Source organism: Eurytemora carolleeae, unplaced genomic scaffold (assembly GCF_000591075.1).
Source record: "Eurytemora carolleeae unplaced genomic scaffold, Eaff_2.0 scaffold484, whole genome shotgun sequence".
In the NCBI taxonomy this organism is placed as follows: Eukaryota; Metazoa; Arthropoda; class Copepoda; order Calanoida; family Temoridae; genus Eurytemora; species Eurytemora carolleeae.
The window spans coordinates 132202-147435 of record NW_019396528.1 but is presented as its reverse complement, the minus strand read 5'-3'; the positions used below and the strand labels follow the sequence as shown (position 1 = coordinate 147435).

At 33.7% G+C, this 15234-nt stretch overlaps 1 protein-coding gene across 1 annotated transcript in view; it reads right to left on the bottom strand.

The window, feature by feature from the left end:
* Positions 1-15234, bottom strand: part of LOC111704902 (serine-rich adhesin for platelets-like) — a 55048-nt gene that overhangs the window by 36696 nt on the left and 3118 nt on the right. Inside the window, 1 exon segment of the mRNA XM_023477290.1 lies at positions 1061-1109. Coding sequence (XP_023333058.1) covers positions 1061-1109 — 49 coding nt within the window.

The following is a 15234-nucleotide window of genomic DNA, read 5'->3' as shown; positions in this document are numbered from 1 at the left end:
CATTAATAATTATCGGATATCTATCTACAAGAGTAAAAAAGAAGATATAAACAAATTTAAAATGGTGTTTGATAACCAATTTAGCCATGAACGTCTTATTTCATTAGATAAACCATTTTCCAGTTTCCATCCTGTAAGATATCTCCAGGGTCTATAAATATCACTGGGATGTGTTCTACCACGACCCTGAGCAGGACGGATCCAACCAATTCGTCCTTACTGTTTATGGTTCCAAGTATCTACGGTACACTTTAGGTGTCTTCTAGGATATGTGATTGTATCTTGGTATACTGCTTTACTGGTATACAAGGGCGTAAAGGGGGTTGTAATGGGGGTGGGGGGTGCTGGGGGGAGTGACTACTCTTACAAATTGTAGAAGCACCATTAATCAAACTTTTTTTTCTCTTTTTAAAGAAAAAATACCTTTTTGAAACCAAAAACTAGTTTCAACTATACATCAATAACCATTATTTGAAAACTTCGTAATCTGTGGAATATATTAGATAAATATTGTTTTAAAACATTACGTAAAGAAATGTGAAGAATAACTATAATATGCAAATAAAGATTATCTATACATTTATTTCATTATTGCACTTTTTCGGGACCTTTAGAAACTTTGACTGAAGTTTCTGTTTATATTGAATTGTATGACGTACTATTTTATTAATTCTATTACGCTTTGTAAAGAAAAGCTGTAAAAGGTTTATTATCAAATATGCTTTCAGTCTTTTTTCGTTCTTTCAGTTGAATTTCACAAATCTTAGATTAAAATAGTTTTTCTTTATAGTTCTTTTTCAGTGGGTGGGGGGGGGGGGCACATTGTCAATAGTTTTCATAGTTTTAGAAGTAAGAAATATATGTGAATTGTAAATATTTCATGCTTAAAAGATAAGAATTTTGAAAAAATATGAATTTGGTATACTTAATTAAGCTTACCAAAAAAATGTTGTCTCAAATTTTTCTTTAGATTTTTCTTGGTTTATCGGAATTGAAACAATTGTCAAAAATTCAAAAGAATTTCCGAATCAACTTCTCTTAATGTGTAGTTTGTTTCTACCTGATGTGTTGAGTGAGGATGAGACTAGAACCAGGGGTACTAAGATTACCTGAAAAAAAGAAGAATTCAAAAAAAGATGAAAAAATTATTTTTACATTTCTTCATTGAATAATACCACGTTTCACCTTAGCAAGCATGCATGAAAATTATATCTTGATATATATATTATTAATTATATATATATATTTTTTTAAATGTTTTCAAATTTTTTCAAAATTTTTTCCACGGGCAACGCCCTTTAGCTAGTCTTTTATAAATGTTTTTTTATCAAGGTAAGAATTAATGAAGGGATATTAACATATAATTGAAAATCTCTATTACGTTATCTCTTAAATGTGTTCGTGTATGAATTATGATCACTGACGCAGATCTGTTTACAAATATATATATATATACATAAACCATCTATAAAATGTACTGTTGACAGATATAGCGCATCCTTGAAGTATACATTCAAGGTTATAGATAAATAGATAGATAGATATTAGATAGGTAGATAAATATGCTTGTGTAAAACCAAAATCATGCGTTGACTTCTTAATCCCCCCCCCTTTACCTTTTCTTGTCAATACACCTACTTTTGGGACTCTATCTATTATCAAATATGAATACTTCACCCCCCCCCCCTTCCCAATAAAGTTCGGCAACTGAACCTCCCTCTTCCACCCGTATTAAAGTTGGCCTCTGTATCTAAAATTAACAAAGATGGGTGTAAGGAACTATAATATCTTCATCAAGGACATATTATTGGCTCGAAACCCAGCACTTATTAACTACCTTTCCGTATACAAGCTACCTTTCTTAATCATATTAATTACCTTTCCGTATACAAGCTACCTTTCTTATACCTTTCCGTATACAAGCTACCTTTCTTAATCATATTAATTACCTTTCCGTATACAAGCTACCTTTCTTAATCATATTAATTACCTTTCCGTATACAAGCTACCTTTCTTAATCATATCATCAGTATATGTTAACCATGTTTACAGGGCGCCTATTCATTGTAATAATCTTGCCTTTTTGTCAACAATTTTAAAAGAATCTTTTTGTTTTCATTGGAGGATTTCCAAAACATTATAAAGAATTTTTTATTTTTTTGAACAGTCTTCCTTTTACTTCCTTGGAGTAATTATATATTTGCTTCAGCCTACAGATTTACCCACAAAGAATGAGACTTTAATAACACGGGCAGCCGTAGTACATTTGAATTTCCGATCCGGGTCAACCTTTCCGGTCCCAGTTTGAACTGCACCGCACGGACATTGGGTTAATAATGAAGACAATCAACAGGACTAGCCAGTGCAATAAGGTTGACGCGGGCAGACTTTATGCTTCATATAGGTTGAATTTACTTTTACTAAAGGGGCAAAGGTGCGTGATTACGACCTACAACTCTAAAATCATAACAAACTAAGGGCTAAATTTTGTTTTCTGTTTTTGCATACAGTTTTAGATTATATCAATTTATATGAAGTAGTAATCTCTGGTTTTCTGTCTATTTATTTATGTGTCCGTCCAAAACTCATAAGATTGTTGTGATTGCTTATTTGTAATATCTCATGCTTTGTAGTTGAATAAATATATGAATGAATGAATGAATCATTTGCCTCAACTTATGATTGGGGAACTAATAGTAATTTATAATTTAGCAAAGAAAGAAACAACTTTAAAGTAAAGACTGGGTACATTTCATACAGCCATCTCTGAAATCTCATCCTTAGATAGTAACTGTTTAGCCCTCACCCTGTTCATATATATAAATCATACTATTAATCTAACCAGTCATAATGCGAACTGGTTTGATTATCAATTAATTGTCTTTTTTATGCACAATCAACATTCCTTAGCTTTCTATCTCACTAATTCCTTACTTAAATAGCTATTATAATATATTAGCTACGTGTACAATGTTATGGCAAAGCAAGATTCTTTAATTTGGCATTTAAAGTTTGAGGTAAAACTTTTTCTCACAAAACGCGATAAGATAGATTTTACGGGGGTTGAATTTTTAGTGCCTTGCCAGTAATCTTTGAAGAATCTGCTGTGTGAATACGAGTATTAAAGGAATTCAATGTTTATTATTTGAAGGTTTATTTAATACCTTCTCAGTTTTTTAGTGTTAATAGCTTCCACCGTATAAGTCTGTTAAAAGTATATATTTGACCTTGAAAACTGCAGGTTATACAAGGTCAGATATTTTGCACCTTAATGGGTCTTCAGATCATCCATTCATCAGCTAATCTTGAAAACACTTTGATTTAAAGAGCCTGTACGCTCAACATGTTTCTTCTTCCTAGCTGCATGCAACTTGTTGATATCTATACCTTTCATGGATCTGACATTGCACTGATCATTAAAATTTTGAGCTGAACTTTGCGTCAACAAAAAACCTTGATTATTACTAACTAGCTAAAAGCGAACTCAAATATCACGGATTTAACTCAGATATCATTGATTTAAATCAGATATTTTGGAACTCAGAACTTAAATAACTCAGATACTATTATGTTAACTCGGATATCATGGAGCTAACTGATATATCAGGGAGTCAACTCAGATATCAGGGAGTTAACTCGAAGATATATCAGGGAGTCAACTCAGATATCATGAACTCAAAACTCAAATAACTAAAATATCTTGGAGATAACTCAGATATCATGCAGAGCTAACTCAGAAACCATTGAGTTAACTCAGAAACCATTAAGTTAACTGAGATATCATGGAGTTAACTTAGATGCCGTTACACACCCAATCTATTCATATCACATATGTTTCGTTTTTATCTCTAAACTAATTTGAAAAAGCAGTAAGCAATATTCTGATAATATGACTAGAATATTTCTTGTTGATATTTCAGAATAAATCCTGTATCTTCTAAACCAGTTTATTCACTTCTCAGTAGGGAGTCAGGAAGCTAATTTTAACCTTTAACTTTAACTCAAAATTAACAAATTGTTTTCATTCCATTATTCATTTGTAAACAATATATATTTATTTCTTAAAACCATTCTATCCACACTATCCTTCTCCCTCCATGCCTCCAAATCATGCTATACTCCCCTCCCTCCGTGCCCCGTTAACATGATTTTCTCCACTCCCTCCATGCCTCCAAACCATGATATTCTCTCTCCCTCCATGCCTCTAAATCATGCTAAACTCCCCTCCCTCCATGCCTTTCTCAATGCCTCCAAANTCCCTCCATGCCTCCAAACCATGCTATTCTCCCCTCCCTCCATGCCTCCAAACCGTGCTATTCTTCCCTCCCTCCATGCCTCCAAGCTATGCTATTCTCCCCTCCCTCCATGCCTTCAAACCATGCTATTCTCCCCTGCCTCCATGCCTCCAAACCATGCTATTCTCCCCTCCCTCCATGCCTCCAAACCATGCTATTCTTCCCTCCCTCCATGCCTCCAAACCATGCTATTCTCCCCTCCCTCCATGCCTCCAAACCATGCTATTCTTCCCTACCTCCATGCCTCCAAGCTATGCTATTCTCCCCTCCCTCCATGCCTCCATATGCTTCCACATTGACCATCTCCTAACTTTTACCTTCTCTTTATGCGTCCAAAGTCCAAATTCTTGCTACTTAAAATACCTTAACACCTCCTAGCCATGCCTCCCATCTCAAAGTATGAGGAAAGCTTTATTTCATTGGACGCGTTGTGTTTGACTTTTTTCTTTAGTACTCATTTAAGTTCGGTTCAAATCCCATCATCAGGGATCCAAATGCTTTGTTGCTGTTTGATCTATCTATGTTTCTGGCTATCCTCTATCTATCCATCTATCTATTTATCCGTATCGTGCTGAACTTTATTATTGTATATCTTCCTTATCATCTTCTTTAAAGTTCATATTTATCTAGAGACAACTGCAACAGCACATATTTATTTAGAGACAACTGCAACAACATATATTTATTTAGAGACAACTGCAACAACACATATTTATGACAACTGCAACAACACATATTTATCTAGAGACAACTGCAACAACACACATTTATCTAGAGACAACTGCAACAACACATATTTATTTAGAGACAACTGCAACAACACATATTTATCTAGAGACAACTGCAACAACACATATTTATCTAGAGACAACTGCAACAACACATATTTATCTAGAGACAACTGCAACAACACATATTTATTTAGAGACAACTGCAACAACACATATTTATCTAGAGACAACTGCAACAACACATATTTATCTAGAGACAACTGCAACAACACATATTTATTTAGAGACAACTGCAACAACATATATTTATCTAGAGACAACTGCAACAGCACATATTTATATAGAGACAAGTGCAGCAACACATATTTATCTAGAGACAAGTGCAACAACACAAATTTATCAAGAGTCAACCGCACAATCATAATTTTGTTTCTTTCTTAATTCTGAAGTTTAAGCAATATTTATTTTTTACTCCATTAACATATTTTAGTATATGCTAAATAAATAATAATAATGGCAGATTTTTATACTTTTTGTAAAGCTGCTATAGATGATTTTTGGTATCGGCATGCAGTCGCTTTATTATTACATTTCCTGTGTATTTATATATTTTAGAACACAGCCAATATAAAACCAATAATATCCTGTGTCGGATATCCTGAAGTATAAGAGTAATATATCCTATAATATCCCGTAGTATAGGACTAATTTTTCCTAATATCCTGCACTTCTGTCATCATAACCGATTAGTTTAAAACCAAAGGTCTATTTACTCCCCCCCCCCGGATTCCCAACCAAAGTTGGATTCAATGTTTTTGACTTCACCGAGACTGCATAATCCGATATGGTTCTGTCATTCATATGCTTGATAAGTTTGCTTTTATTTCATAAGATATAATCAAAAAACGAAAAAATTTTCTGTTTAATCACTTTTAAAATTTTGCACATCAACGCATGAATGCTAAAAATATGCCATTTCCCATCTTTATCCTCACTTCAGACATCTAACTCATAAAACTGCAATCCTAGTTTTTTAGTTTTTAGGGGGCTCAAGGTAAACACATCAAAACATGGTTTAAACGGAGCCTAATATTATAACAATTTATTCTTGACAAATATTTATTTGGTTTGAACTATTTTAATTTCAAACATTTGTATTTACCGTAAAATAAATATATTTTAATTGTTATTTTTTATTAGTTCAAGATAGAGGTTATTTTCCTGTAGATCCTGTAGGAAATATAATGATTGATGGTGTGAACTATATCCGGAGTAATATCCTTATACATGCTCTTCCTTCATCCGTCCTTTATATTTCCTTAATCCGTCCTTTACAGTTGTTCCTGAATCTGTCCTTTATAGTTCCAGAATCCGTCCTTTACAGTTCCTTAATCCGCCTTTTATATTTCCTTAATTCGTCCTTTACAGTTCCTGAATCCTTCCTTTAACAGTTCCTTAATCCGCCCTTTATATTTCCTTACTCCGTCCGTTACAGTTCCATAATAAACCCTTTAGAGTTCCTTAATCTTTCCTTTACAGTTCCTTAATCCGTTCTTTACACGGAATTCATTGGTTCTTTATCGTTCATTTATCTGTGCTTTACAGTTACTTAATCAATCCTTTACAGTTCCTAAATCCGTCCTTTATAGTTCCTTAATCCGTCCTTTACAGTTCCTTAATCCTTTGCTGTTCCTCAACCCGAGCAGAAAACTATAGAATGTTAAATCCTTAATCCCGATCGATTGATTAATATCTGGAGATTTATGATCAATATATAATCTGGAGATTAAGAAAAAGAGTAGATTAAGCATTAATCCTGTTATCCATCATTATCAAGTTCCCAGCTCCGTTCTCATTATATTACTTTTTTCGTAATTTAAATTTTTTTGCTCGTCTTATGGTTTTTTCTATTTTAGTATTAATAAAAATAACTAGATACAATTAACTAAAATGCACTATACTATAAAGTTTTATATATGTTTTTTTTTATATGCAGAAATAGAGCTTTCGTGGCAGTGCGTTTACGGCGATCTTCAGTTATTAAAACTGTGCATTAACAATTAATAGTTTTTGCCTTAAATTTGGCGTCCCAAAATTTACGTTGATTTGTTTGTAGCACTGGAAAGAAAGATTCAAAGCTGACAAATGTAAGTTTCTATCTTTAGATTTATAATTGTACAAGTTTATAAAATCTTATTCAAGTTTAGGTTTAAGTTACACCCCAAGAGCTCCATAAAGTGTAAGGGCAGGATGTAATGACTCCATGAAGGGACGAAAACATGGGAATCCTCTCTACCAGGTCCAAGTATACAGAGTGTCCCAAAAAACGACAAAAGGTAAAAGACTGCTATGTAAAGATTTTCGTTTATTTGGGCACTTGAAGAAAGAAAAAAACATCAAAATACATAAATCATCTAAACAGAAAAATAAATTTTTTAAATATGATTTTTTGAACCTCCTGTCACGGGACACTATCCAATCCTATTCTAAGCTTGATAGTTATCTTCTTTATTGGTTGATGTAAACATGTAAACAGATTTTCAGAGAAGAGAAAAAAATGCAAAGTTTCTTTGGCGGCCATTCGGCCGCGGTCAGCCGCCATTTCTAAACCGGGACCAAACATGAGGAAAACTTATTTATATTGAATAATATTAAAGAAAAGGACTTTTCTATGGAACGAGTTTATTGCACATTTTGAGGAACAAGGAAAAACTGCACGAAAGTTATCAAATGAAGAAATGATTGCTTTAGTTTAATTTTCAGAAAAAAATTGTGTGATCTTTATATCTTTGCAAGAATAAATAGTTTTAGTATAAAAAGAAATATTAATGGTGCACATCATCAGGTTGTAAAGATGTAGCGGAAAAGACAATTTAATTTAACATAAATATTCAGTACTATATAATTGATATACGTAAGGGTTTGTATACAAATCATAAGAAAGAACAACGACGACATTCATTCCTTAGTTTGTGGATACCCCAGTATATAAGAATCTGTAATACGTGTTACCAAACACATATGTTGGGGGTTAAATATATGAGATATATATTTCAATTTACATCCAATATATTGAGAATGGTCTGCCCTTGTATCCCAGCAAGGAATAAGGGGGGGGTCACCACCGCTTTGTCCACGGCCCTTGTATATTTCTGCAATATTTTTTTCTGAATAAAAATGTTCACGAGGCAATATTTGTCCATCTTCAAGATAGTATGCTCCACCCCTCTACACTCAAATACACCCACTAATCTACCCTTTTTATGTCACTCTATATTGTTTTTACATTTTTATGTTTCTGACATAAACCAATATACAATACAATACAATATATGCATTTGCAGGAATGGAATGATATCTTCATGTGTAAATCTTTTGTGAATTCTTTTTTATGAGTATAGATTTTTAATCAGCTACATAACATCGCTGTTAACTTTTAATAAGCATTGTCTTTTATTTGAATTTTAAAATTTTAAAATTTTAATTTTACTGCTTTTTATTTTATCAAATAATTAAAGCAAATAATTAAGGCATCAAAATAAAGATGTTTTTTGCCTTTGCAATCTTGATTTCCAACATGAGCGTATAATGCGTAATACGTAGTGTTGAGTTCTAACCTAGAATTGTGTGGGTTAAAGGGCAAGTTCATGAGTTTCTTATGATCTCAATTAATCAATTTAGACAGAATATATTATAAATATATATACTCTTTCTTCTATGGTAAAAACAGATAAAAACTCTGCGTTGTTTATTTTATACACACTGTGGGAGTGAGGTATAATTAGAAATTTATACAGCTCTAAGTGAGAGGGTAAAACTTTAGAGCAAATGAATGAACTTTATAAATGAAGACAATCAAAAAAATGTAGATATGGTTGAAAAAAAATAAGAGAAATCTTATTCTGAATGAAACTTATAAAATGTGAATCGAATAAAGAGATAAAAAAAACTGAGGAAGTTCAGCAAATGAGAAAAAAAAGTGGAATGAGAAAAACTGATAAATCTGTAAAAGATAAGTAAATCTGTAAAAGATAAGTAAGTCAAGGAAAGATAAGTAAATCTGTAAAAGACCAGTAAATCTGTAAGAGAGAAGTAAATCTGTAAAAGATAAGTAAATCTGTAAAAGATAAGTAAAACAGTAAAAGATAAGTAAATCAAGGAAAGATAAGTAAATCTGTAAAAGATAAGTAAATCTGTAAACGATAAGTAAATCTGTAAAAGATAAGTCAATCTGTAAAAGATAAGTAAATCTGTAAAAGATAAATACATAGGAGAAGACAAACAAGGAAATAAGGAGAAAAATGAATGTTTATTCAAATATCGTGAAGGTATATTGTATAATAATCAGAGAGATATAAACTCAGCTGTATAAATTTCCATTTAATGATTTAATAATATATCTGAAATAGAGACGTATGGAACTGGAAAAAAATTAGAGAGAAGGGGGAGGTGGGGGGGGGACAAGTTAACCCCCCCCCCCTCCATCAGAATCTACTTCAGACTAATTTATATTTTAGATATTCATAAATTCAGCAATTTCACAATAATATTCAAAACTTGGACCATTAACCCCGGGAGAAATACAGACTTATCAGAAGCATATTGTTTTATCATGTCTGGTATGGACAATTCAGATTTTGTTTTATCATGTCTGGTATGGACAATTCAGATTTTGTTTTATCATGTCTGGTATGGACAATTCAGATTTGTTTTATCATGTCTGGTATGGACAATTCAGATTTAAAAAAGAACTGTAAGAATGACTCTCCAATTAACGAGTTACATATTCGTTTCACATTGGTACCTTGTAAACCTTCATCAGAGCAAAATTGACGAAAATAGTTTATTTAAGTGACTTGCGGATTTCCGCAGCAGAGAAGACGGAATTTGACAGAATTCCACGCTTTCACAGACAGAAAACTCGACGGTATCAGCTTGTTTGTTTCCAGCAGATAAAAGGTCCATCGGTTACTTGTGCTTGTAACTCTTAAACTGGTGGATCACTTCTAATTATGTTGACAGTCCCTTTAAATAGTCTAATATTAGATAAAGTGTTTAAGTTTTCCTCGTGAGTGTAAATTTAATGGTTTAGTCTGGGTTTTGTTAAAGTCCTGAGTTGAGTTCCCTTGACATCAATGATTTCTAGATCTTACATAACTTCCTCTAATCATCACCAACCAGGACTTTACAGTACACAAACCAGCAAAACATATACAGGGGGTTCCAAAACAAGAAAAGATATTATTTTTGATTTCTAGAGGTCTTCTAATCCTAGAGGTCTTTTAATCTTTTCAGCAAGTTTTTACAGGGTTCTTAAAAAACATAAACAACATACATTTGTTAAACACCTTTGCAAAAATTAGAACTATGTATTGTGAATCTGCTTTTTGTTTTCTGTCATCATATTTAATAAACTTAACAATTAGATACAAACTCAACAATACCCATTATATCATCCCCCCCCCCTCCCTTTCAGACATGGGCGTCAACCAACCATTTTCTCAAGTTCATCTACACAAGCGTAAATGCAACCTAAGAACTAAGTCACGAATGTAATGTGACGCAACCCTGCCAACACCGGCTCATTATATACGCATAAATGTTTACGCATTATTGGAAGGCACAGTTACATTAAGGAGATTGGGTAAATTACACATAGTATACATAAATATTAGTGGTGTAGTTTTAATTTGTTTTCTTTAAATATAGGAATGATGTTTAAAGTATTGATATTGAATATTCTTTGTGCTTCTACATATTCATTCTCATAATCTCTGAATTTCAAAACCTGCTATTTCAAAGAAATCTTTTTAGGTTATCATTAATTAAAAAAAAGTTCAGAAATATATTTATTGCACTTAATGATGATTGAGGAAAGTTGATATCAAACATTACATGATTTAGTCCTAAAATAAATAAAAATATAAATTAAGTTTTTTTGTGGTATCCATTTAAATGTATCGATTACAACAAATGTCAAAGTCATTTTTCTATTACATTTTTAATAATTCGATAAAGTTCTATTTGCCTGTTGACATTTTTTAAAATTAAGAAATACGATTTTCCCAAACTGAAGGTTCTCGGGGTTTAAATGTTTAAAATTCCCATCTTGTCCCCACGGACGGATTTGAAGGGATCAGTTAAGAATTAAATTAGGAATTTTGAGATTTCTAAAATTGTTTTCCATCAAGATTATGTTTTCGAAACTTCTTAAAACTGAAAGCTCGTTTAAGGCTAATGAAGGATTATCTAGCTCCAGGAGCCGAAATCAATCACAATAGATCATAATTGATCAGACCTTTAAAAGAGGAGGAGTTAGTTCACTAAATCAACGTCAACAGAGAAAAATATTTTGTGTTTTTCATTCCTTTGAAACGATTATCTTAGATTTATTTTGGATTTTTTTCTGTAAACTATCAGTTTTTGAGATAATAGTTAAGAGATTGAGGGTTAGAGATGGTTTCTCCGGGGTATCTGTAGAGTAGAGGAATGTATGGAGTGAGCTATAGTTGAGAATCCTAAAACCCATCAAGATCCGGTGGACTGGAGATAAAACAATGAAGCTGAGACAGGTTCATGGCTTCATCTTAAACTCAGGGTACAAGGAAGGTACACAGGATCACAGTTTAGTTTACAAGATGGAAACATGATCTAGGAAACAGATCTCACCATCAAGGATAAAACCTAATCCACACTACTCAGGGTATACAATAGATATACTCAATCCTTAGGTTTATTCTCCTCATACCAGGGTTCAGAAAGGTATATTCTCCTAATATCAGGGTTTAGGAAGGTATATTCTCCTAATATCAGGGTTCAGGAAGGTATATTCTCCTAATATCAGGGTTCAGGAAGGTATATTCTCCTAATATCAGGGTTCAGGAAGGTATATTCTCCTAATATATGGGTTCAGGAAGGTAAATCCTCCTAATATCAGGGTTCAGGAAGGTATATCCTCCTAATATCAGGGTTCAGGAAGGTATATTCTCCTAATACCAGGGTTCAGGAAGCTATATCCTCTTAATATCAGGGTTCAGGAAGGTATATCCTCCTAATATCAAGGTTCAGGAAGGTATATTCTCCTAATATCAGGGTTCAGGAAGGTATATCCTCTTAATATCAGAGTTCAGGAAGGTATATCCTCCTAATATCAGGGTTCAGGAAGGTTTATTATCCTCCTAATATCAGGGTTCAGGAAGGTTTATTTTCCTAATATCAGGGTTCAGGAAGGTATATTCTCCTAATATCAGGGTTCAGGAAGGTATATTCTCCTAATATCAGGATTCAGAGAGGTATATACTCTTAATATCAGGGTTCAGGAAGGTATATTCTCCTAATACCAGGGTTCAGAAAGGTATATCCTCTTAATATCAGGGTTCAGGAAGGTATATCCTCCTAATATCAGGGTTTAGGAAGGTATATTCTCCTAATATCAGGGTTCAGGAAGGTATATTCTCCCAATATCAGGCTTAAGGAAGGTATATTCTCCTAATATCAGGGTTCAGAAAGTTATATTCTCCTAATATTAGGGTTCAGGAAGGTATATTCTCTTAATATCAGGGTTCAGGAAGGTATATCCTCCTAATATCAGGGTAAGGTATGTTCTCCTAATATCAGGGTTCAGGAAGGTATATCCTCTTAATATCAGGGTTCAGGAAGGTATATTCTCCTAATATCAGGGTTCAGGAAGGTATATTCTCCTAATACCAGGGTTCAGGAAGGTATATTCTCCTCATACCAGGGTTCAGGAAGGTAAATTCTCCTAATATCAGGGTTCAGGAAGGTATATCCTCCTAATATCAGAGTTCAGGAAGGTATGTTCTCCTAATTTCAGGGTTCAGGAAGGTATATTCTCCTAATATCAGGGTTCAGGAAGGTATATTCTCCTAATACCAGGGTTCAGGAAGCTATATTCTCCTAATATCAGGGTTCAGGAAGTTAAATCCTCCTAAATGTATGGTTTACGATTGAAATAAAGCCAAAGCAATCCTGACCACGTCTTGAGCACATCCATTAAGCTTAGAACACATGTACAATGACTGACCATTGAAGGATCTTAAGCCACCATATAAACTACTGATTTTCTTTAAATGCCCGCTAACGACCTGTCCTAAACATTCCTCTGCTATTTTCTTATCTATACACAAACATAAATCTTCCAGTATAGATCTAGAAGTATATTTATCTACAAGTTTACAATTGTAAATCTATCAACAAGTTTCTTATTTCATTTCCTATCTATTTACATATTTCTGTGGTTGAGTCCAGAAAACAATACAAGGCCTAGACAACCCAGACCTATGCAAATTGCGTAAAATTGGCGTTCACTTAAAATGCGTAAAATTGGTATACACTCAAAAGGTCTGAATGAAAAATGCACTCATATTCAGGAGAGGTCGTGAAACCACCCATTTAACCCTCATTATTGCGTAAACGTGAAAATCCTCCGCTTTATTTTCTGGGTACAGAAAAGGTAGAACCCTGCCATAACAAATATCTCCGGACATCTAAAGCATAATTTTCCTTGTGGGACACCCAACTTTTCTGCGGCTATTTCATGCATGTTAAACCCTCATTTCTTAATGAAACGTGGAATGATTTGAATATTCAAATAACCCTGTCCCTTGTGCGAATATACCATTGCACACATGGAATACTAAGAAAGGATACAGCAGCCAGCACCCACCGGCAGTACTAGAATATAACCAATCCATCAGGAATACAAAGCTATCTCTCAAACCGTCTCATCTAGTCATCTGCTCATATGTCAACCTGAAGAAAAATCCCATTTCTTAGCCACTCATGTGTCAGAACGGGAAAAAGCAATTTTCAATCTCTAGCTTTTAGATAGAAAGATGACCATGTCTTCTTTGCATCAAAACTGAGTTTTTGTTGGAGGGTAGATTAAGGTTTATTCTGCTCCATGTTGTGAATAGGATCTCTAACCTTGTATCTTGGATTATACATGACTCTGAATCATAATCTTAACTACTTGAACATGAGCACAACGTTCAACTTGTTTAAATATTTGGGAATGGGTGTTCCAGGGAGAGGGTAAGGTAGGTAAAAAGGGTAGCTAGGGTAGGAGCAAGAAAGTAAAGAGAGGTGAATTGGTAGCTAGGGTAGGAGNGTTTAGAAGAAAGAGGAGATGGGGGGGTGCTGAACAGGGAAGGTTGAATTTAAATTGTTCTATTGTTTTAGTCAAAGGTATGGAAGGTATGATGGTGTATTTGGTAGGAACATTTTACATTATTTATTTTACAAAAGCGAGAAAAAAGAAAAAGTGTAGGAAAGGGTAAAAATTAGAAAGGGGTGGTGTAGGTTGTGTAAAAAGAAGGGAAATGAATTGGGAATAAATATATGGAGGAAGAGGATAAGGATGGGATTGATTATAAAAACGTGAAAAGGTGGATGAGGATTAGATAAGGATGGAATTATGAAGAGGTGGATAAGGAATAGAATAGGGATAAGGATGGGATTATGAAGTGTTGCAAGGATAAGGATGAGATTATGAAGAGAAGGATAAGGAAAGGGATAAGGATGGGATTATAAAGAGAAGGATAAGGATAGGGATAAGAATGAGGTTTATGAAGAGAATGGATAAGGATGGGCTTAAGAAGAGAATGATAAGGATAGGGATACGAACGGAATTATGAAGAAAAGACAAAGTATAGGGATAAGGGGGATTATGAAGAAAAGGATACGGATAGAGATAAGGACAGGATTATGAAGAGAACGATAAGGATAGGGATAAGGATGAGATTATGAAAAGAATGATAAGGATAGGGATAAGGATAAGGATAAATTATGAAAAGAATGATAGGGATAGAGATAAGGATGGGATTATGAAGAGAATGATAAGGATATGGATAAGGATGGGATCATAAAATAATGATAAGGATAGGGATAAGGATGGGATTATGAAGAAAAGACAAAGTGTAGGGATAAGGACGGGATTATGAAGAAAAGGATAAGGATAGAGATAAGGACGGGATTACGAAGAGAATGATAAGGATAGGGACAAGGACGGGATTATGAAGAGAATGATAAGGATAGAGATAAGGACGGGATTATGAAGAGAATGATAAGGATAGAGATAAGGACGGGATTATGACGAGAATGATAAGGATAGAGATAAGGACGGGATTATGAAGAGAATGATAAGGATAGAGATAAGGACGGGATTATGACGAGAATGATAAGGATAG